Source organism: Pinus tabuliformis, chromosome 9, assembly GCF_031772625.1.
Source record: "Pinus tabuliformis cultivar Carrire ecotype Pingquan chromosome 9, CPIR1, whole genome shotgun sequence".
NCBI lineage: Eukaryota > Viridiplantae > Streptophyta > Pinopsida > Pinales > Pinaceae > Pinus > Pinus tabuliformis.
Window position 1 is genome coordinate 1,932,775,982 of NC_142307.1, and position 24,594 is coordinate 1,932,800,575.

At 34.4% G+C, this 24,594-nt stretch overlaps 1 protein-coding gene and 1 long non-coding RNA gene across 3 annotated transcripts; both read left to right on the forward strand.

Moving 5' to 3' along the window:
- Window positions 1–753: 753 nt before the first annotated feature.
- On the forward strand, window positions 754–19,571 carry LOC149156692 (uncharacterized). Its single transcript, XM_089444840.1, has 9 exons — window positions 754–879; window positions 11,402–11,513; window positions 11,614–11,762; window positions 13,978–14,074; window positions 14,207–14,250; window positions 18,095–18,191; window positions 18,324–18,367; window positions 18,902–18,991; window positions 19,265–19,571. Exons 1-9 carry the CDS (start codon window positions 754–756, stop codon window positions 19,472–19,474), a joined length of 969 nt encoding a protein of 322 aa, XP_089300966.1. The 3' UTR covers window positions 19,475–19,571.
- Window positions 19,572–19,699: 128 nt separating this feature from the next.
- On the forward strand, window positions 19,700–20,305 carry LOC149156693 (uncharacterized). Of its 2 annotated transcripts, none has more exons than XR_016262319.1 (2): window positions 19,700–19,862; window positions 20,170–20,305. It is a non-coding gene; the product is annotated as an uncharacterized LOC149156693 (long non-coding RNA). The 2 variants fall into 2 exon arrangements; XR_016262320.1 differs by lacking the exon at window positions 20,170–20,305 and adding an exon at window positions 20,084–20,133.
- The last annotated feature ends 4,289 nt before the right edge of the window (window positions 20,306–24,594 follow it).

Sequence of the window (24,594 nt, forward strand, 5' to 3'; positions counted from 1 at the left end):
ATTCTGGGGAACGTTTAGTTCCCACCTACTGAATTTCCTCAAATCTCACTGCCCAAGAACAGGAATCAGTTAACTCATTGAAAACTAAAAGACCCAACAAACCCAAAACGTTTGGCAAGCTCAAACGCTAAGGCAAATGAATCAGAAATGGTGACACCAAGCATGAAAACTGTCTGGGGAGAAAACCAATCCAATAGGGCATTGGTGTTGACTGTGTTTCTTGGTTGTGGATACCCTTCTAGCACCTTGGAACCAAAGAGAGTTCACTTTTCAAGGCATTCTAACAGAAGGGCGAGCTCATCTAAAAGTGAAAGTCATGGCAACGAGACTAAGAAAGGAATCTTTCACCGAAGTATTTGGGACAAGGATTGATTTAGGATTTAAATAATTTTTTTAGTGTAAGGTTATATTGCTTTCATTTATTCATATTTATATAAGTATTTGGGACAAGGTTTGATTAGGACTGACTGGGCAGTTCTATCTTGGGTCTTTCAGCTCCTATTGGTTTGCAGGTTTTCGAGGTGACCTTGGGCATTTCCTCTAGCTTGTCTTTTCTTTCTGGTGTTTCACTTCTCTTGTCTGACTGACTGGCAGATGCATTGGGCTTATTTTGCTGCAGTATCTCACTGTTATTCGCTTCTTCATGGATCGACCCAAAGACTAAAGACCCCGTTTTCCCTAGCGGCGCGATATTGGACAAGGGGGAGGGCTTTGAGGCCCACCCCCTGGGGGGGATCCATGTGCTCTTTTGTTATGCCTGTGGTACTCTGTCGAAACCAGGAAGTCAGACCCTCGGTGAATGCTGAATCGTGCCTGTCTGCGCCGTCTCAGAAAGTCGCCAGAACCCTAGTTGCAGAGCTCATTCGTCCGTTCTCAACCGTAGGGAAACGTCTATTACCTTGCAACATCAATTTTATTTGTCGCATTACAATATCAAATTATTATGCACTATTATTGTTATCATTGTTATTGTTGTTGACATTAATGTTAATTTTATTATATTAATGTTATTAACACGCAAAATACACTTCTTTCTATGGTGATTACACACGGTGTAAGGGTCGTCTCAATAGTTGGAAGTGATTTATAGCACAAACTTACACTTAGCTTCAATTCCACACATTCACTTAATAGTTCACCTAACACACTTGCACAGTGCCAACACAACACTTGCATAGTTCCTTGGCAACACTCACAAAGTCATAATTAAACTTTTAAACCCTGATCTGCTATAGTGGATACTAAAATCAAGTTCTTCTTTATACACGGTACATGTGAATGTTGTGTGAGAATGTGTGACATGTCAAAGCATTAGATGTATTTTGGTCGGTTCTATATGTTTGAAAACCTTGAAAGTCACATTTCTCATCATGAATTGGTGGAAGAAATTGAAGTAGAAGAAACCCATAAAGCCTTAAAATTTGAGACATCAAAGTGTTCATTTATGTTGTGGCATGGCTCTACAAAGGATAAACATGGTGCATTGGTTTTATGTGTCACATCTCGTATTTTAGTGAGAATAACAATAACAATGTCCTTCCAACATGATCATGAGGAGTTTGTGATGAATGCTACTGAGGGTGTGAAGGAGTCCATTGTGAGGAGTTGTAACCACCAAAATTATGGTTGACGAAGTGGAGTTATTGCGCGGATTGAGCAACAGGAAATTGTAGAGTGAAGCTTGCAAAATAGAAGGTAATTTAGAATTTAAAATTGTGGGAATTTTTTAAGTGTGAGTAAAATGGCTAATTCGTTGGTGGAATGTTATCTAAATGTGTCAGCAAAGATAGAAGAGGAAAATTACATGAATTGGAAATTCAAAATGTAAACCTTGATGGAACGCTACAATGCCAATTCAAAGCTCAGAGTGATAAGAGAGGAAGAAAAAATTACTAGATTTTCACACATTCCGAAAGATAATAGAAGTAAATTGGATTCCAAAGAAATCAAATATATTTTTGTTGGTTATTGTACATATTATAAATCTTATAAAATGTTTGAAACCATCACTCATAATGTAAGAAGAGATGTTTTATTTCATGAATTTGCATATGAAAGAAGAAAAGAAAAAAGTCATGGTGTGTGGTATCTACCTTAAGAAAATGATGAAGATGTCAAAGAAGAAGTTCGTAAACATGTTCAAGATGAAGAATCAAGTAGCATGGATACTTCAAGTACTCAGAGTATATCAAGAAGAAAAGATGGAGATACTTCACAAAGAAGAAGGAGAGATGAAGAAACTCCCTAGAGCAGTGTAGCACCAAAAAGGCCAACACGACATACTTAGAAATTTTGAAGGTATAAGGAGTATGCTTTAATGACTCAAATAGTAGAACCTTTCAATTCTAAACAAGCTAAGCATAATAAAGAATGGATGAAAGTTATGGAAGAAGAGTATAATTCCATTATGAAATATGAAACATGGGAATTAATAGAGTTTCTTGTAAATAAAGTCTGTATTGGATTGAAGAGGTTATACAAGTTAAAATTTAAAGTTGACGGTAACATAAACAAATATAAGGAAAGATTGGTTGCAAAACATTATTCACAAGAAGAAGGTATAGATTATGAATATACATTTGCACCAACAATAAAAATTAACACAATATCATTTTGATAAAAGATACAATCAAAAGAAATTGACTTGGCATATTCTAGTACAGTTGAAAATGTGGCTGATTTATTTACTAAGTTTGTTGAAAAGGCTAATTTTGAAATTTATAGAAACATGTTGTATGTTTTAGAATATTCATTTCTTGATTAAAGGGTGGTGTTGCTAGTAATTGAGAAGTTGAAGTAATTAGAAGCTCAACAAATTAGTTCTAGAAAAAGTATAGGTTTAACACAAATAAATTATCTAGCTCTGGTTTTTAGAGTTGATTTGTGTCAATGTCTTTCTATATATTATAATATGTTTCAAATGTTAATTAAATTTCATTGTTCTATGTTTTAATTATATGAGAGTAATAATTTCTCTCAAAGCTACTTCTGTTATTAAAATTACCTACCATATAATATAAAATATAATCTATTTTTAAATAATTTTATATAAATTATTAAACTTTTAAATTTATTTAATCATTTTTTAGTTATCAATATTAAGTTAATTGGGTTTATCTCATGTGGTTGGAAGGAAGGACTATGATCTTCCCCACATAAATTCAATTCCCACAAGTGGCATAATGAGTTTTGATGTGGCTTCAAGACAAGAGTTGTTGAGACTAAATGGTCCCTCAAAACATATATATTCCTAATATTCCTAATAGTAAAAAAAATCAATATTAAATTTGATAATGTTAAAAAAAATATTATTTATTTTATATTTTAAAATTAATTCTTTCGATAATTACCTATATTAAATTTAACAATATTCATAATTTATATTTTAATATTTTTCTCCAGAAAGATAAACATTTTAGTAACTAATTTTCTTAATTATCATTAAAATTAGAATTATTAAAATTACTTAGGAATCACAACTCACATCGATTTGGAATTGATGACCTTTTCACCCTAAAGTGTTTCAAGAAACACACTCTATCACAAAATAGTTTAAGTTCTTTAGATTTCTCTAAAAATTTAAATATATAATATTATTTTTCATTTTCATTTTTTTAACTCTTTATCATGTAAATCCTTTTTCTCAACTAGATTTCTTGTCTTTATTGGAAAAATAAAATTCTTAGTCTATCAAGCTTTGGATTGATGTTGAATGGCTACATTTTTGAGACCCTTCTTACAATATATCAGTTGTTCAAATCTTGTTGAATAACTCCATCCATCATCAAGAACCACGAATCACTTATATCACACAGTGCTCTTTCGGAAATCTATAACAATATGAATCACTATAAAAATATTCAGTCACTCAAAATTATAGTTTTTAATAAATAAAATATTTATTTTAAATAAAAAATAAATATATTACCATCCATTTTCTTTATTATAATAAAATTGTACTGAATTGTCCATATCTTATTCACATATCATCACCAACTTAACATATAAAGTATTTCCTATTTCTAATGCAATGAATTGGTAACAAATATATCTAATCCAATTTTAAGTAATAAATATTGCCATAAATTTTAAAAAGCAATTTCTTCTTTAACCTTCTATTATATAACTTCAGAAAACATTAATGCTATAGTGTCACATGAGGTGAGACGAATTAAATTATTTTTAGTAAAGTTAAGATGGATCCCTGATACTTAGAATAAGATATACTTACAATAAGATATTGTTGTATATAAAATTAAAATTGAATTTAATAATATTAAAAAAATAAAGGAAAATTAATAGTTTAGAAGATTAAGATATACTTACAATGAGATATAGTTGTATATAAAATTAAAATTGTTTTAGAAGATTAAGATATACTTACAATAAGATATAGTTGTATATAAAATAAAAATTGAATTTAATAATATTAAAAAAATGAAAGGAAAATTAATAGTTTAGAAGATTAGAATTTTATTTTCTTTATATAATTTAGTGTAAAAAATATTATTTTTATAATTTATGATATTTTTTTAGTAATAATTTAGGATCTCTGTGGTCATAATTTACGATCTCTCTGCGGTAATAATTCACGATCTCTCTACGGTAATAGAAAAAAAAATATGAGGCACGTGCGTCTGCGGTCTGGCTTGCTGTTATCAGGTGCACACATTCCTTATATCTTTCTAATACATTCTTCTCATATATTTTCAAGTATGAATAATTCACCACAATTACCAAAGATTACCAAAGGTAGACCTATTACAGTTACTCTACAAAGCTTCTATGAGTATATAGAGTCTTTAGAGAAATGTAGAGAAGAAAGACAAGTCAAGCTACAAACAGAGTTAGCAGCCGTGCTGGAAAATAAATTCACATCTCTTGAAGACAAGATCCAAAAACAAATAGAAAATAAAATAGAACTATTGGAGAATAAGATGGAGGCAATGCAGACTAGGTTGCAAATTATAGAAAAACAAAACAAAGATATGAACCAAACATCCCAGCAAGGAGATGTTGATACTTTAGAGAGTCTTAAAATGAAGGACATGATTAAAGAGTTAGAAGAAAAAGTTAATAGCCGCCTCACCCTAAATAGTGTGGCAGGTAAATTAGATATCAAACCAATTAAAGATGAAATGAAGAAATTGATAGAATTAGACCATGAGCATAATAAAGGGCCTTGAACCTTATAATCTTCGGTTTGAAAGAGGCGGTAGACGAGGATACTTTAGCCATAGCGCAGACAGAATTACATAACAGATTACAAATTGAAACAATGTGTCTCACAAAAGAAACAAGGTTGGGGAAACTAACTGAGAATAAAGGAAGGTTGATCCAAAAAAATGTAAGCTCTACTGACCATAAGTATGACATAATTAGTAAAACCTCATGTCTAAAAGGAATTGGAATATTTATAAATGAAGATCTCATTCCAGAAGATCAAGCAGAATTGAGAAAGGAGCTTCAAAAGGTAAAGGAACCTAGGAAGGAAGGAAAATGGGCAATAATCAGAAATAGAAAAGCCATTATTCGAGATAGAAACCAAAAAGATAATAATAAATAGAAATTCAACATGCTCCGGATTTTTTCTTGAAACTATTGGGGCTTTCCATGGAACAAAGGCCCCAAGCTAAGTTGGATCTTGAATGATGTTGATATTATTTTGCTTGTTGAAACTTGGGAGCACAAAGAATCTAAGGTCCCTAACATAGATGGCTTTTCGTTATGGTCTACCTAGAATAAGTGATCCTCCCGTAGAGGCATTGGGGGTATAGCTTGTTACATTAAGAAGAACATCTCTCCCCATGCTAGGATTTATAAAAACAACCCTTATAACCAATATATTGGGATAGAAATTATTGACATTTATGATAAAAGACCTACATAGCAATCTGTTATTTCCCCCCATCAATTCTAACTTCTATAAGAAAAAGAATCTAGATTAAAATAGTCCTTACAATGGTTTAGAGAATGATATTTCTAGCCTAAATAATGAAGGAAATATCCTTTTAATGGGTGACTTAAATGCTCGAACTTCAAGAAACCAGGATATTCTTCTAAGCAATCATTCCAACCCTAATCTTCTTTGGTTAGACGAAGACCTTCCTCTAGCTAGCCGGTACAAAAGGAGCTCTCAAGACCTTGGGGATAATTTGTTTAGGTCGGAGCTAGTCAAGCTCTGTAGTGCTCAAGATCTCATAATTTGCAACGGTCTAAAGAAGTGGCCCAATTCTAGCCAGATGACTTGCATCCATCGGCTTCGTAGCAGCGTGGTAGACTACGTTATCTTTGATCTCCCTCTATACAACGAAATAACAAATTTTGACATCTTAAATGACCATGAGCTTTACTCTGGTCATAGGCCTTTACTTATAACTCTCAATTTTTTCATGCATAGAGATCCCATAGAAGATAATCCTTATAGCCAAAAGAAGTTAATCTTTGATAGAAATAAAAAAGATCTCTTTCTAAATTAATTAAAAACTAATTTGCTTCCTTTATCTAGTATGGACAACATAGAAGATATCTATCATAATTTTACTACAACCCTCTCATATTCTATTAACAAGTTCTCAATTGAAGTTTCAAGTAATAAAATAAATAGCAAAACCAACCCATGGTATGACAAAGATTGTAAAAGTGCGAGGAGAGCAATTAAGGAAGTTGTTTATGAATCTCTTAAAATTGGCAAGATAAAAATATACAAAGCCTTAACTAAAAGGAAAAAAAGGCAGTATATTCGTAAAAGACAAGACAATCTCTTACACCTCTCTAAGGTAGCTCCTAAGAAATTCTAGAGGCAGATTCTAACTAGGAAAACTAAAGATAATAATAAAATTGCTTTACACGACTGGAATTCCCATCTTAAAAAGCTTTATGAATCTCCAAATGTCATGGATAACTTTGAAACCCTCCTCACAACGAAAGAAGTTTTCTCATTAGAAGACATTGATTTTGGAGTTAATTGCTTGGCTAATGGAAAAGCTAAGGATATTGAAGGTTACCAGGCGGAAATCTTAAAAATTGGAGGTCCTATCCTCATCCCCCACATTCACAAGCTTTTCAATCCAGCGGTCAAGCAAGGGTTTCCTAAACCATGGATTCAAAGCCTCAATATCCCTATTTTTAAAAGTGGGGATACAAATAACCCCTCTAATTATCGGACAATTATGATCAGCCCTCTCCTAGCCAAGTTATACGGTATTATTTTGGAAAGGAAGTTGAGCATATGGCTTGAAAGTTAAGGTAAGTGGGCTAAAGGCCAAGCAGGTTTTAGAAAGCAGCACTCAACAACAGACCACCTCGTTACACTTAGGATAATTGTGGAGGAATGTCGCAATGATAAATCCAATCTCTTTTGTTGCTTTGTGGGCTTTAAAAAGGCTTTCGATACAGTTCCTAGAAACAACCTTTGGAACATATTAGAAGAGCTAAAGGTTCCTTTTGAGTTGAGAGCTGCCGCTATAAGGTTATACGATAATGTAATTGCCAAGTTAAAAAGCAATGAGGGATGGTCAAAAGATATTAAGTGTAATATTGGAGTTAAACAAGGTTTCTCCCTCTCCCCTACCCTATTTGGCATTTAAATCGACAAGCTAGAAGGTTGTTTAGAGGAAGCAGGATGTGTTGGCATTATCTTAGTTGGGATAGTCATCATCCTTCTTCTCTATGCTGATGATATTGTTCTTCTCGCAAGGTGCCCATATGATCTTGATAAGAAACTAAGACTTCTTAAGGATTTATGTTCTACCATGGGTATGATTGTTAACGCTGACAAAACAAAAGTTATGATTATCAAATCCAAGAAGGACACTTACACTAATTTTATGTATGACAATAGTAACTTGGAGGAAGTGTCTTCCTACAAGTACCTAGGAATTGATATTCATCACAAGCTCAACTGGAACTATAGCATTGAGACAAGGATTAATGAGGGATGGAAAGCTTATTTTGGTCTTGAAAATAATTGTAAAACGGAAAACCTCGTAAATAATGTGGGATAGAAAGATGTTCATCTTTGAAACTTTAGTCACTCTGGTTCTCTTATATGGAGAGAGGTTTGGGGTTGTAGCATCTCTAGAGAATCCTGGAGAAAGATTGAGCAAATCCAAAAGCGTTTTATAATGTATAACCTAAAAATTAAAAGCAACACACCCTATCCTATTCTCCTTATAGAAGTGGGTCTTTCCCCTATCAAGAGCCTAGCTATGACTAGGCTTCTGTTGTACAAGCACAAACTCAATAACATAGGAGACCATAGACTTCCTAAGCTAGCTTTAAATTACAACCAAAACCACCTAAGGCTCAAACGAGGTTGGTATAAAGACACCAGGGCCTGTTTAAACCATTGGGAGATCAACGAGAATGTTGCATTGAAAAACATTAATAACATTAAAAATATTGTTACAATTTCTAAGTTCAAAGAAAAATGTGGTGTGAGAAAGATTTAGCAGCTAAAAGAAAATTAAGATATTATAAGGTCATCAACCCCACCCTAGAAGATCAAAAGTATCTCTCTATTTAACTAGCTCAAAGAAGAAAATTAATATAGCCAAGATTACAACGAACTCTCATGAGCTCCATAGTGAAACGGATCGTTGGATAGTTCCTAAAACACCATGGATGGAAAGGTTCTGCCATCTCTGTGAGAATACGAACATCGAGGATGAAAATCACTTCCTCTTATAGTGCCCCGCGTTACAACCAAATTAGATGTCAGTTTCAAAATCTTTGTTGCAATACTGACCTTCCTGGCCTTTTACGATGTCAAAATTATAGTGAGCTCGGGAGGCTTCTCTCCAATCTTTTTGAGCATAGGAATAAAATCTTAAATCAAACTAAACAATTCGTTTCTTTAGGTCCGATAGACCAAAGTTTGGTCTCAGTGGACGTTAACTACCACCATCATCATCATCATCATCAAAATTATTATTTTATTTATAATTTCTTTCTCAATAATTGTTATTATTTCTAAAAGACTAAACGCATGCAAGGTTGGAATTTCAAAAAAGACTCGTCCATCAAATTTAATGTTTTTCACTATTTTGATCTATTTTTATAATTTCAATTGAAAATTTTGACAGTTTTATAATTTTTTAAACTGTATTTGACAAGTAAATCACTGTGTAACAAACAATTTGTCTATCAAATTTCATCTCTAAACACATGTGATACTAATAATTATTACTATTTTTAAAAACTAAACGCATATAATAGAGACCATTATTATTATTTTTCAAAAACAAAACACGTGATGCTGAAAACGTGTAAACTACCATTTACCATAAGTAAGTCCAATTAAATTTCCAAATAAAGTGACACTTTGTCATGTACCATTTAGGATAAATCATTCCAATTAAATTTCCAACAACGTATAAACCTCTTTTCTGATCAGTGCATTAAATACTTGTTTTATGTTAACTTCTATAAATGTGAATTCAATCTTCTTTTTAATTATAATTTTTTATAAACATTTATCGGCTCTTTATATGTAAAAAACCTGTTATACAATATTAAATAGAAGATTAATAGCAATTACTACGTGTAAAGATATATCTGTGTTCTTTATTTATTGCTTTAGATATTTTTAATTTACAATCAATTATATTAATTTTATGAATAATAAATTAATATTAATTTAATTATAAAAAATATATAAATGAAATGATTAAATATTGATAAATATTTAAACATTTATTTTATGGTATATTTTATTTTTGTTAAAATTGTAAAAATAAATTAAGTTATATTACTGTTATTATTATTATGATTATGGGTAGTGAGTCCATTTTAAATGTTGGACAATTCAAAATTTATATATAATTAAATTCCAAAACATTGATAACTATTATAATGACTCATTATGGGAATATACAAGTCCAAATTATAAATGGGTTTTGTTATAATATTATAGGCCACTAATATGATTAAATTCCTTTCATCCACCTAATAGATATTAATAATTAAGTTAAATTTTTGTATTCTAAAATAAACACTTCTATAGTAATAATTAATAAGTGTTGTAGGGAACCATAGTCCATGCCACTCAAGTCGAAATTATGGTTTTAGAAAAATTGTAAATTGATATATGAAGTGAAAAAATTAATCTCTTACTTAGAAACAAGGGGGTGTTAAAGTGTTAAGGAACACATAAATAATGGTGGGTAGTAATTCATAGGAAGTATATTTATTTATATATTGTTCCTACCAAATACTTGGTTAAATTAGGGTGGGATAAGTTATTTTCAAAGATTTTAATTTTAAGTGGATTTATGAAGTTTAATATTGAAAAATCAATACATAAATGTCTAAAAAAACATTGCAAAAATATTCTAATTATCCACTTGCCATTATATTGTGCAAACACTACAATAAAACTTTAAATTATTATACAATTAAATGTTCAAAAAATAAACATTTTATTAAATAATATTAAAAATTAAAATTATTTTTGGATACTAAACTAATAATAATCCATAATCAAATAAATTACTACAATCCTGCCTTTCAAAAACTAATAACCATTTATTCCATCAAACTTAAGCCAATAGAGTTGTTGTAACTGCTGTATTTTTTATTGGAGGTCATTGATTACTCCTCCATGTGGAGGATTTAGAAATCTTTCTCTTGCTTCGTACTCCATACTGTTTACTGCTTCACCTCGCTTCTCTTTGTGAAGATCCTATAACGCCGGGAACCTATCTTCAATTTATTAGACAAATTGATAGAGTGTTTCAAATAGTTAAGTGATTAAATTTCATTGAACTGAGAGGCTTATTAGTCCCTGCCATCTGGCATCCGGCAGGGAGGCTTATTAGTCCCTGCCATCTGGCATCCGGCAGGGACTATAGTAATCGAGATGACCCCTACTTAGCATTACTTCACCCCTGCCATCTCTGTTATACGCTGGTTATTACAAAGTTTTCAAACGCTGGATTAACGCGCTGTGCCGGATAACCAAAGTTTTGTTTCTAACTTAACTTTTGCCATCTTATTTGGCCTCTTCCCGAGGCGGAAGAGGCCCGACGAGGCGGAAGAGGCCCGACCATAGCTTAAATTCATTTTACACGCCTGCTGCATTCCGGCTAACCGTCAACGGGTTGTTTTAATGTTAACATTAATTTGTTTTAATGTTAACATTAATTCGTGATCTCATAGATATACAAAAAATAAAACAAGTGCCATGGTTATGCATGGGATACAGGTAGATATACAAAAAATAAAACAAGTGCCATGGTTATGCATGGGATACAGGTGGCAAACTAATATTGAAACTGTTCTGTTCATATTGAAACTGTTCTGTTCATCTTCGTCCGTGGCCACAGCTATGAAGCCCATCCAGTACTGTGAAATCTACTGCGTCTCTCGTTTGTGCTACATAAATCAATATCTGTAACAGGCGGCATCTACAACCTGCTATGTTGCAGTTCATCCGAATTTGAAAGCCATATCAGGAAAATACTTTGCAGACTGCAATGAAGTATCTGCTTCTAACGTTGCACAAGAAACCGGTGGTTCTTCTGCTTCCTTGCAACCGGTGGTTCTTCTGCTTCCTTGCTTTTGCTTGATCTGCTTCCTTTTCTGTCTTTGCATGTGTTACAGGTCGATGATGCAGCGCAGCTGTATTCCTGTTTATCAGTAGCAGGACTGGGACGAGCAGAACCAGAAGTCGCTGCATCAGACAGCTCCGAAAGCGCGCATATGCTCAATCTAAACTGGCAAATATTCTACACACAAAAGAGCTTGCGTTGAGACTCGAGGTAACCTTAATCTTGAGCTACGTTTTCCATAACCGCTCAAATTTACAATTTTTTTACAAGGAATAAACATTTAAACATACTACTGTTACCTGTGAGAAGTCCGTCGCGGTCTCTAGTAATTCTGGTCCTTACAATGCCTGGATGGATAGAATTTGCTGTCACATTGGCCTTCATTTTCTGCATTCTAGACGGAAACTTGTTATTTTTTGTATTTTCTTCTTCCAAAGACGCGTGGCGGAAACCAGACCAAGACCAAAAGCATGGCGTTATCGATCGAGAACCATGAGAAGAAGAAGCGTGGCAGGTACAATAACTATTGGAAGAGAGGGGCGTCGGGAACAGCAGAAACAAGAATAAGGTTTCTCCTTTCTTCCTTCCTCGAGCCCAAATCCCCCTACTCGGAAAGCTTCTTAGATTTCTTTTTTTATTATTCCCCCTGTACCTGGAAGTGAAGGGCCTGTGAATGAAGTGATTAGAGCTTTCTTTCTTACCGCATTTGATCAGTCTTCGTTTGCTTATCCTTTAGCTCCTTCTTTGCTCAGGATCTGCTGACATAGGAGCCACAATTCCCTTCCTTTTCTTCACTGTTCTGCCTCACGTCAGCTACAGAGGCCCGAACCTGTGAGGGCTTTTACAACTGCTCGCGTTTCAGGTTTCAATATCCCTGATCACAGATGCAGTCTTCGTTTGCTTATCCTTTAGCTCCTTCTTTGCTCAGGATCTGCTGACATAGGAGCCACAATTCCCTTCCTTTTCATCACTGTTCTGCCTCACGTCAGCTACAGAGGCCCGAACCTGTGAGGGCTTTTACAACTGCTCGCGTTTCAGGTTTCAATATCCCTGATCACAGATGTTAGCCTGATTACAGAGGTTACAATAGTTTTAATCTTGTTGCTCGGGTTTCAGGTTTCAATTTCCCTGATCACAGCTGTTAACCTGATGCAACCTTAGGTGGCCTGCTGTAGAGCTTGCATGTGTATGCTAGGGAGAGAGGTGTTAGGCACATGGCCGTCACGTAGGGCCCACAAGGTGGATAAAAGTTTCGACTTTCATTTTTATTTTTATTGACATCGATTGGTTTTCTTATTTTTATTTAAATTTGAAATTTCATGTTGCATTGTCGTTTCTTAGTTGAGAGCTGGTACAGTTGAGAGCTTACCAGGGTTCTACCCCATTGATTCACTCTTCGCCTCTGTCTCATTCCTTTTCGAGAGATCAAGGTAATTGGCACCAAACTTTGGTTCTGGGTCTTTGTTTAGATATGGCATTTTCATCTATAATCTGGTTGGTGGGTGTCGCTAATTCTCTAATTTTCAGTAATGGGTCTTTGTGTTTCGAAGCGGATTAACTATCTGTCCCTTTATGTAACTGCAACTAACTGATTAAATCTTTGCAAGTTATTAAGATTAGTATGATTTAGATTATGTATGTTCAGCATTTTAATTTTTGAAAAAAATCTGGAATCCCAACCGGTGCCCTCAATGGTTCGACCATGTTTTTTGGGAGATAAGCTGCCTCCTAAAACCGTATTCGCATGTGGTGGCCTTTGCCCGTCCTCATGGGTTCAGTCTTTTTCTGGGTCTAGCATATGCTCTGCGGTGTCATTATCCCCCATTGCTTGTATTTTCAGAAAGTAGCATGGTAACCATTGATCATTTTGAGGTATTTTCCAATTCTGGGGTGAACATAAAGCAGGAAGAGGGTTTGCTAGCCTTTAACAGTGCTGAGAACATTGTTCAGATGTAGTGTATTTAAAACCACCATGTGAAGAAATATGGATGCATTTTAGGGTATACATGAAATTTGAATGCTGCTCAAACCACGGGTTAACTCTATGGCCTGGACTCTGTCTGATATCTTTGGTTTACTCGTCTCTCATAAGATCAAGGGAATTTGCAATTCATCTAAATCCATGGTCTTCATCGAGCATAAAATATTTCTTCTTTAGCTCTGTAGGAGTGGTTTTGATCTGGTAGTTCATGGCTATATGTGCCACTGCCAATTGGTAGTTACAGGGCTCCGATTGCTGTATCAGTTGCAGATGCAACATAGCATAAACAATAGTTGAAATGGTTTGGCTGAGCTTTTTTTTACTTTCTTTGGTATTGGTTCTTTCCCTCACGACGAGACCGCAAATATGTATTTTCAATTTCTTTCCAGGTGCTCAAGTATATCCCTCAATCATTATACTAACTCATCATTTGTGGTTTATCAGCTCAGCAACTATTCTTCTTTTGAAGGGGTGCTGTACTGCAAACCTCACTTCGATCAGCTCTTTAAGAGGACTGGAAGTCTTGACAAAAGTTTTGAAGGTAAGTAGAGGTTTATGTTTGCCTAAATGCATTTGGCTAAAATTTATTTATTTCATGTCTGGAGTGAGGGTCCTCTGCCTAGCCTAATGAGAGAATTTGCCATTGATCTAATATTTCCTCAACTTCTTGTAGGAACTCCCAAAGCTGTGAAAAATGAGAAGTTGAATGATGGTGAGGTACAGTATTACTCTATATCTCTTGGCAAGCTCTTAACCTGCAATAACTTATGATCATGTAGGTATCAAAGTATAATACATCTCTTGTCAGCTTACAGTGAGAAGTTACAAGGTTGTGACTATGTAGACAGGCATGGAGATGCTGTACTGTTTTTATCAGCATAAAGAATGTTGTAAAAGACATTCAGAGTTGGTACATATTTCTATTCAAATATACATGTATAACTTATAATCATGTTATTGTTCTGCTTATGCTTCCTAAACAAATTGCGAACCTCACTTTTGGTTACTGTGACCAAGTTATCCTTTGCGATCATTTTAATCTGGGTACTCACAGGATCCTTCATCAACACCAGCGAGATCGGGCATGTAAAGAATGGGGGAACTGAAATCTGGACGTCTCTTAAACCAATGGTAAACCTTGTGCATGTGATTTATAATCTTAATCAATTTTGTTTTTAAATTCTTCCAATCTTTATTGTTTGAATTGGTCATAGGGATTCTTGAGTTATGTTCGTAGTTTCTTGAATGGTAGAACAATCCGCAATAAAGATGTGGGTGTCAACACCTGTGCCTCCATTCCATTAGCGCGAACCAAACCGAAATCCAGGCAGGCTGTAATTTTATTAGCATCATGGTGTGACTGGTTCTTGGGCATTTCCCTGGTGATCATTGCGGAACTCGTGAACACTGTGAATGATCTCGCAGGACTTGTTTTGATCAGATGGGATCTGTATAGAATATGATATAATCTATCCCTTTTCTCAATGTACGGCATATGTTGTTTCTTTCAATGTTTTTGCTTGCCCAAATTTGACAATCAACGCTTTATTAAGAAGATACTCGTGCAAATGAATGCAGTAGGATGATAGCTTAATTGGAGCGATTCAGTACTTAAATAGATTCAAACTCGTTTCTAGTGGTTCAAAACTTCTTGATTGACTTTTCCGTCACTTGCTTGTGAATGAGTCTATCGATGTCCCAATTTATTTTCAATATATTTAACGGTGATTCTATGAAATTAAATGGAAATGAAACAATGTTACAACGGATTTCTATCAATTTCTTCTTTGAATTTACTCGAAAGATGCTAATAGAGTGGAATATCAAATAGAACTGCTCTCTATCAAGAGCAAGAAAAACCAAAAAACTGGCCCTGCAGGAATCAGATTATGGTAACTATGTCTTTATATTTCTAGACCATTGCTCCCCATGTCCCCACCAATGTGCTGAATTGAAGACGAGGATATCAACATCTTTCCAGTATGACCCATGTTTCTCAATTGCATCGAGCTTTAGTATCTCTTTGCTTGCATTCCCAATGTTAATGCTGCCTAGCTCAACTAAGAAGGCTGCCCAATGGAACTCCACGCTACAGTTATAATCCTGCAATAGTTTGCCATAATTTGGTTTTTGTTATAATTCAATTTGTGTTCCTGCTCTAATTCCATTTCTATTCATATTATCCTGCAATAGTTTGCCATAATTTGGTTCTTGTTATAATTTCATTTGTGTTTCTGCTATAATTCCATTTCTATTCATATTATCCTGCAATAGTTTGCCATAATTTGGTTTTTAATTATAATTTCATTTGTGTTCCTGCTATAATTCCATTTCTATTCATATTATCCTGCAATAGTTTGCCATAATTTGATTTTGTTATAATTTCATTTGTGTTCCTGTTATAATTCCATTTCTATTCATATTATTGCAGATTCCGAGAATATATCAAAATCAAACAGTCAATCACCATAGAAATAAAAAAATAAACAATTGAAATATGTGCATTATTAAAAAAACTTGCCTGAGCTACGAATGCAGTTGATGCACCTCTCGTTCCAAAGGTCTTTCTGTTTTCAGGCACTACAGTTTTCAAAACGCAAAGCAGGGATTCCCACTGGTTACGACTGATGGAGTCTCCGACGAACATGAGCCTCTTTCCTCTCAGCCTCTCCAGCAGGTCCGTAGCGTTCAACCTTCAAGGCTAGACAATTGCTAAGTTAGATGTTTAAGCAACTTGGTCTCAGATTCCATTACAATATAAGCATATATTCAAAATAGATGAGGATGCTCATTCTCATTATAGTTATACTGTATAGTGCCTTTGGAACAGACAAATATGAGCTAACACTATTCGTGCATGTTTGTGATGTGGATTCAGGCTTCATGATTTCGATAAACGGGCATTTGGGGATCGCACTGTTATGCTCTGTGACCAAGTACAGATACTTTCCTGTTTCATGCTGTTGCATATTGTTTGTTTTACTCGTTTTGAGTAGTGAATGCTTAATTATCATATGTTGCATGGTCAGTGTGAGAAGGAGTTCCACGTTGGCTGTTTAAGAGAACGGGGCATGGCAGATTTAAAAGTAGGTCAAATCCTTATGTCTGAACTCCATATGAGAAATGCTACTCTTTTAACCAATTTAAGGATATTTTCATTGTAAATACTTTCTGTTTTATTTCTTTGATGCAAAGGATTGGTTTTTAATTAAGAATTCTGAGCAGTTTAGGTATCTGACAGAGTAGCGTTTTTGTTACTTTATTGTGTTAATCCTGATAGGGATTTTTATGTGCAACAGGAATTGCCAGAGGGTGAATGGTTCTGCTCCAATGATTGTACAAAAATTCATTCTGCACTGAGCTGATGAAGAAGCGAGCTTCTTCATGCCAAAACAGGGGACCCTGACAGTAGGGTACTACTTTCAGAGGCTCCTGCTATCTTTGCTGTAAGTATGTTTGCCTGTTTATATATAATGAAGATTTTAAAAATTACTACTTGTTTTGACATGAAGCTTATCCTGCTATTTTAGCGTAGTTCACTTTCTCCATTGCCTGTCTGTCCTTATTGCACTGTTTTCCACTTAGCCAAGAAATTTTTGGGATGCTTGTTTGTCTATGATTGAAATTAGTTATGCTGTCCGAATTTTTTGAATTTTTGTGACTTCATTGATACAATTCTGTTTGAATAATTATTTTGTTAGCAAACCATCATTGGCTAGAAAGAATTAGAATTTGTAACGGACAGAAAGAAAGCAGTATGAATGACAAGGGATAATTTTCTACAGGGTTATTTTCAGTCATTATTTTCATGTATTGAGAGGCTGCTTGGATTCTTGAATGTTGAAAAGCTGGTGTTGCCTACTGCGGAGGAAGCTGAGTCCATCTGGATAAGCAAATTTGGCTTCACAGAAATGTCAGAGGACAAGGTCTGTGCCAAACTATCACTTCCAATATCATGTAGTTGCCTTGCAAATTATCTTTGACGTCTAATCTAACTGTAACTATTTACTTGCAGTTTGATGAGTACAGGAATTATCAACAACATTTGCTTGGCTGTCCCCTTACAAGTGTAAAGGGTTCTACATTTGGTTATTGAAAGTGTGAAGCGCAGTAATGAAATCTGCAAGAGCATCTTTATGATTAGATGTAAATCTAGATAGTCACAAAATCAGATTTTTAGGTAGTCTCAAAATCGGATTTCTTTAATTCAGAAGGTTGTTTCCTGCTCTGCATTAACACCCAACAGGGTCTCTGCTTTGTTTTCTGGCACACAAGAGAAATGCCTTGCTTGTGGAAATACAGTAGTGGGTTTGATCTGGTAGTTCATGGCTATATGTGCCACTGCCAATTGGTAGTTACAGGGCTCCGATTGCTGTATCAGTTGCAGATGCAACATAGCATAAACAATAGTTGAAATGGTTTGGCTGAGCTTTTTTTTACTTTCTTTGGTATTGGTTCTTTCCCTCATGACGAGACCGCAAATATGTATTTTCAATTTCTTTCCACGTGCTTAAGTATATCCCTCAATCATTATACTAACTCATCATTTGTGGTTTATCAGCTCAGCAACTATTCTTCTTTTGAAGGGGTGCTGTACTGCAAACCTCACTTCGATCAGCTCTTTAAGAGGACTGGAAGTCTTGACAAAAGTTTTGAAGGTAAGTAGAGGTTTATATTTGCCTAAATGCATTTGGCTAAAATTTATTTATTTCATGTCTGGAGTGAGGGTCCTCTGCCTAGCCTAATGAGAGAATTTGCCATTGATCTAATATTTCCTCAACTTCTTGTAGGAACTCCCAAAGCTGTGAAAAATGAGAAGTTGAATGATGGTGAGGTACAGTATTACTCTATATCTCTTGGCAAGCTCTTAACCTGCAATAACTTATGATCATGTAGGTATCAAAGTATAATACATCTCTTGTCAGCTTACAGTGAGAAGTTACAAGGTTGTGACTATGTAGACAGGCATGGAGATGCTGTACTGTTTTTATCAGCATAAAGAATGTTGTAAAAGACATTCAGAGTTGGTACATATTTCTATTCAAATATACATGTATAACTTATAATCATGTTATTGTTCTGTTCTTAGACAATATCGCTTTATGGTCCCGTCATTATAATTGCAATTTTATTTTGAGGGCAGAACCTATTATCAACAACATTTGCTTGGCTGTCCCCTTACAAGTGTAAAGGGTTCTACATTTGGTTATTGAAATCTGCAAGAGCATCTTTATGATTAGATGTAAATCTAGATAGTCACAAAATCAGATTTTTAGGTAGTCTCAAAATCGGATTGCTTTAATTCAGAAGGTTGTTTCCTGCTCTGCATTAACTGTTTCCATTTATAAATAACTTCTGGTATGTGCAGATTAAGACACCCAACAGGGTCTCTGCTTTGTTTTCTGGCACACAAGAGAAATGCCTTGCTTGTGGAAATACAGTTTATCCCATTGAAAAGGTCATTATTTTTCAATGTTACCTTGTCCACCTTTAGGATTAGATTGGGCAACCTTGCCTGGTATTAAGTTAAAGTAAAGATGATACTGAATCTCAAAAGTATTTCCTGCTTGAAGCATAGAGAAAGACACTTTTGGTTCAGTCGTCAGCATGTCTTCATTATGTTCATAGTTATGGGTTTTTTGTCAAATGGTCAACAAAGGAGTTTCTGACTGTAAAATCTCAACTCAGGATTAATAAACTGTCTGGTTGGACATGCTCTTTTGTATTGCAGGTTTCTGTGGAAGGTGTGGGATACCACAAGGCATGCTTCAAGTGTATGCATGGTGGTTGTGTTATCAGTCCCTCGAACTATATTGCAATTGAGGGCAGGCTTTATTGCAAACATCACCATGCTCAGCTCTTCAAAGAAAAGGGCAATTATAGCCAACTTATCAAAACTCCATCTGTCAAAGAAGTATCAGAGAATTCAGTACACGAGTGATTATGCAGCTGAAGTTTGAGAAAATTATCTTTGGTGCAATTATCCCCATTTGTTTGTTAGCAAGGTGCAATGTACAGTTTAACATGACTATTGGGGACATTGGTCTTTGCACCAAAGAAAACAGAGGCCAGCACATAGCCTTCATAGGAAAAATGCTCTGTTCCTCCCAAGTACTCTACGAACAAGTTTATCAGATATGGACCTATATATGTTGCACAGCTAAATATGGCTGCAAACAAAGCATTGATTATCATTCCCTTCCAAACAGATGACAGAATGGCCTTTAGCATTGATGGGTTCTGTATATTTGTCTCGACCTTTTGGCAGCACCAGTTGGTTTCAAGTCCTCGATATGACTCTTCAGCAGTATCCTTGCCTGCAACATTTGGTACGTCATCAACCTCTAAAGTCTTCTTGTATCCCATGGCAAACAAGGGGTTGAGCCAATGGAATTTCATCAGGCTCCAAACATTGGCTCTGGAATATGGAGTCATTTAGGCCTACTTAAATCATTTAGATGACTGTGTGGATGTACATATGATTTTCTAGCACAAAATTTGATTAAACTTTTATGGGTACAATTATCATTGTTTTTTTTTGTGTGATTAGATGAAAGAAAACATTGAAAGCTAGTCCCTGAGCAAGAGTTTTTTTTTTGAGCATGTGGCTAAGCTCCTGAATATGGTTGTGGGCAGTATTTACTTTCATCATCGATGGACAAGACAGTGAGATTGTGGGACATGCCAAGCAAGAGTTCTCTAAGAGTATTTTCACACAATGACTATGGTAAGACCTGCTGTTCCTACTTCGGATGTTCCAGCAACTGGGTAAACGTTTATTCCGAATTTTCAGGCAGGCTCAACTTGACGCAGGGACTCGCTGCGTCGCAGCTTCCCTTGTTCTAATTAGAATTTATTATATACTAATTGCTTACATTCCTATCGCTGTGTGCGGCCTGAGTTTTTGTAAAATAGGATGCAGATGGAAAGCATAGTTGAGTACAATTATCTGAATCTTGAAAAGCAGGTACATGTTTTACGTTTTCAATCTATTTGATTGATGAATAATGTTTATTTGATTGAGGGCTAATATGTAAAACTGGCCATTAAACCTTTAATAATAATAGTAATAATAATAATTTAATTATTTATGATATATTTTTACATTTTAATATTTATTCATAAAATTATAATTGGAATGAGGTTGGTTTTCTTCCATTTTTAATAAGTGAATATGAAAATTTTAAAATTTTAAAACATTCAAAATTTAGTTAATTTCATTATGTATCTAGAAAGTATTATTTAGTATGTATCTAGAGTATTATTAACTGTACATTTAGAGGAATTAGATAATGTATCATAGAGATGATATCAGAATTCTAGGGCTAAAATAAATTATCATAAAAGTAGTGTTACAATATTGCTATTAAGTTTGTTTTTTTCTAAATCTTACTTGATAAGTGAATATAAAAAACAATGATACACAAAGAAAATTTTAAAACATTCAAAACTATGTTAATTTCTAGTATGTATCTAAAAAGTATTATTCGGTATGTATCTATAGAGTATTAAAAAGTGTATACTTAGAGGGCTTAGGTAATGTATTAGAAAGATAATGTCAAACCTAAAGGGTTAAGATAATGCATGATAGAAGTAGTGTCATGATATTGTTGTTGATAACATATAGGGGTCAGAGTTCATATCTTTAATGGATCATATTTTGTTTATTATTTAATTTTTATTTGCTAGTTTGCTTATTGTCTAGTCTACCTCAACTTCTATTTGCTAGTTTGTTGAGTGTTAGATTTGCTTCATTGCCATAAGTTTCCAATTCAATGTCAATAATCTCTCCATCAACTTTCAAATTCTAAAAGTTTTAATGTGTTTGAAAGTTAAATTCTAAAGGTTTTAATGTGCTTGAAAGTTTAACGATTAGTGCTTAGAAATAGTTGATGCATATGTGAGTAGGGAATGTAAGGTACATTCATGGTGGTATTCAATAAGACTTGTCATTATAAAAGATAAGAAAATCCCAACTTTTTTTAAATCTCTTTATCTTTCTTTTAAAATCTTTTCTGCAATGGTAGAAATGAAGAGTGGGTTGAGGAGAACACAAGTGGAGTTAAGCACTTTGTCTACTTAGTTATAACATCCATTTCTTTAGCCATTCCTTGGTCAATTAAAAATAGAAAATATTACAAACATTAATAAGTGAATAGGACAAAAACAATATGAAAAAACATATTAGAAATTTATTATCAACTAGAAAATTTATATTGTTTTTTACTTTTTTAATTTTATAAAAAATGATTTTAACATACCGATATTGTGATTTCATTTCTTGATATATATTTAAAAAAAAAGTATAGCAATGTGGGAAAAAAATAATATCAAATAAACAATTTTAAATAACTATAAATATTATAAACAATGATAAATAACTAAACATACTTTAAATTATATAAAATAGTATAAATAAAAATTAAATTAAAATAATTATACATTTTTATGATTTTTAATGTTTATTACTTAAATGTTTTTATATACAATCAATAAATAAACAAAATTTATATATATATATATATATATATATATAATCTCACTTGTGATATCTTATTATTTTTTCTTATTTTAAGAAAATTCCTGGTTTCTGTTCAGCTTAACTCTGAGTGTCGTGGATTCTCAAAATGATAAATTTGAAATTCCAAACCTTGAAATTTGTTCATTATACGAGTTGGAATTTGTGAACCGGTATAAATAGTAAAATGTCAAAACTCTGCTTTTTAAAATTATTCCACCGAATTCTAACTTTGATAATAAGCACGTAATAATTATTTTAATCCTATTTAATTATCAAAATAGACAGATCCATGACCGGAACTAAATCCACTGATCTGTGAATCTCTAACCTGCATGTCAATGTCTTCACGCGATTTTTTCGTTAGAACCTTCCGAACCAGTCAGTTCAAGTTTTTGGGCATTTATGAAGGAGAATCAGCAACCCACATGTAAATGTCTTTGACGCCATTGTTTCGTTGGAACCATGGACACTTATCAAATTCCAACCACGCAGGCCAACTTTTTGGCTATTTATGACGGCCGGATAGTTTTGGCCATTTCGAAAGATCATACTCGTCGGTGCCGTATTTTTCAGCCATACTCATTGAACGCCATGCGAAAATATACAAAAAGACGGGCACACTTTTTAGTTGGATTATATTTTATTTTAATTTTCTTAATGTTTCTCCATTGGATTCGTGTTCAAAATAATTTATGATTTAACCTGACGTCTAATTACGCCGTAAGGCGTTCAGAACAAAAAGACGGGCACACTTTTTAGTTGGATTATATTTTATTTTAATTTTCTTAATGTTTCTCCATTGGATTCGTGTTCAAAATAATTTATGATTTAACCTGACGTCTAATTACGCCGTAAGGCGTTCCCTCTGAGAGGAACTCCCCTCCGTGTCGCGGTGTCTTGTTATCGGCCCTTAGTGTCGCGGTGTCTTGTTATCGGCCCTTAGATCGATTGTTAGACGATGGAATAAACTCCAGCCATTGGATCATCGGCCTTTTTAGAAACCAAGCGTCAGCTAAGAGAGGCCAAGCGGATGAGAGAGGACAGCAAGCGTCTGTGGATGGATGACAGAGGACAGCAATGTGAGGGGCCTCGATCCCCTTCGATCTGAACATCAGGGAGCTCTATGAAGCGGATCATGTCCCTTGACGAAGATGGCAGGGTGTGGTGAGGAGAGCCATCCATCCATTCGGCGGTGAAGAAGGTGACAGAAAAGCCATGGTACACAGTCAGCCGCTTTGCAAGCTCGAGCAATGGTCAAGTGGAAGAAAATGATCCAGAGCGTGTGAACCTTGGAATTATTGAAGGAAAAGAGGAGAATTTAAGCTATGAAATTGATAAAGAGGAGAAAGTCCTTGTGATTATGCATGGTGATGAAAAGACCACATTTCTGGCCAAGGAATTGTCCTCTGCCTCCACTGCTGATGGTTCTGAAGTCTGAGGAGTAATATTTTGCATCAGGGAGCTCCTCTCCTCCTCGTAATGCAGAAGGCAAGTGAAACTAGAATCTTGGCTTGTGGTATTGGGATCCATTGGTGGTCAGAGAAGATCAGTATCAAATTACTTCTTCCGCCATAATGTATATATTATGCGGTGGATTTTTCTGTAGATGCAAAGATTACAGACAAGACTTTAGTATGATAATCAGAACATAGAAATTTTGGTTTTTTGTGGCCTTTTAATAGAAAGAGTTGTGTACAGACATTTTTAGCTCAATGAAGCCCTGTCTTGTCGCGGCAGCAATAGCGTGTCAAGAACAGGCATAAGATATCAGATTGCGCTAACGATTTATAGTTGCTTTGTAAGAGAATCTTTTTAATTGGGTACATGATTTCAGTCTTTGCTTTATCGGTATTATGAAACACAAAAACATGTACAGGAACAGGATGAAAGATCAAACCTTTTTCCAGGACACTTAGGCAGTACCAGTGCTGCTATAGACTTTCTGTGCTTCAGAACTTTTCCATAATCTTTTCATGTATGAAAAAGTAATTGCTACATCATTTATTTGAGGAAAATTCTGTAGATCATAGATCTATAATAATGAAAAACAGAGCAGATGAGTCTACTGACCTCTCTAGCAATACACACAGAATTTTATTGGGTTGAATAATCTCATTCAATGTGTTTCGGTTTCTAAATGATCCAATTCTTCAGGTTGCAATGGATGTTCTTAATCTTTCTCTGTACCATCATAATCATTGGATCAGTTGGTTTTGGTTTTGACTTTTTTTAATACGGTGTGATAACAGTATGGATTAGTCTCCAACGCATTCCCATAATCATTGGACTGTCAAACTACAGTGGTAATTAGATAGCCTCAACTATATAAAGAGCGACTAATTACATAGTCAAAGACGGTGAGCCTTTCTATCTGGATTCTGTCTATATAACAGTGATCTAGAATTTCTATTGGATTACTTACGATGCTGGTCCTTCCCCCTTCAATTTAGAAACTCAAAGAAAAGTTCAAAACTCCCTTGAAATCTTTTGAATGTCTACTTAAAAAAACTAGAAACCTTGCCAATAAGTATACCACTTGA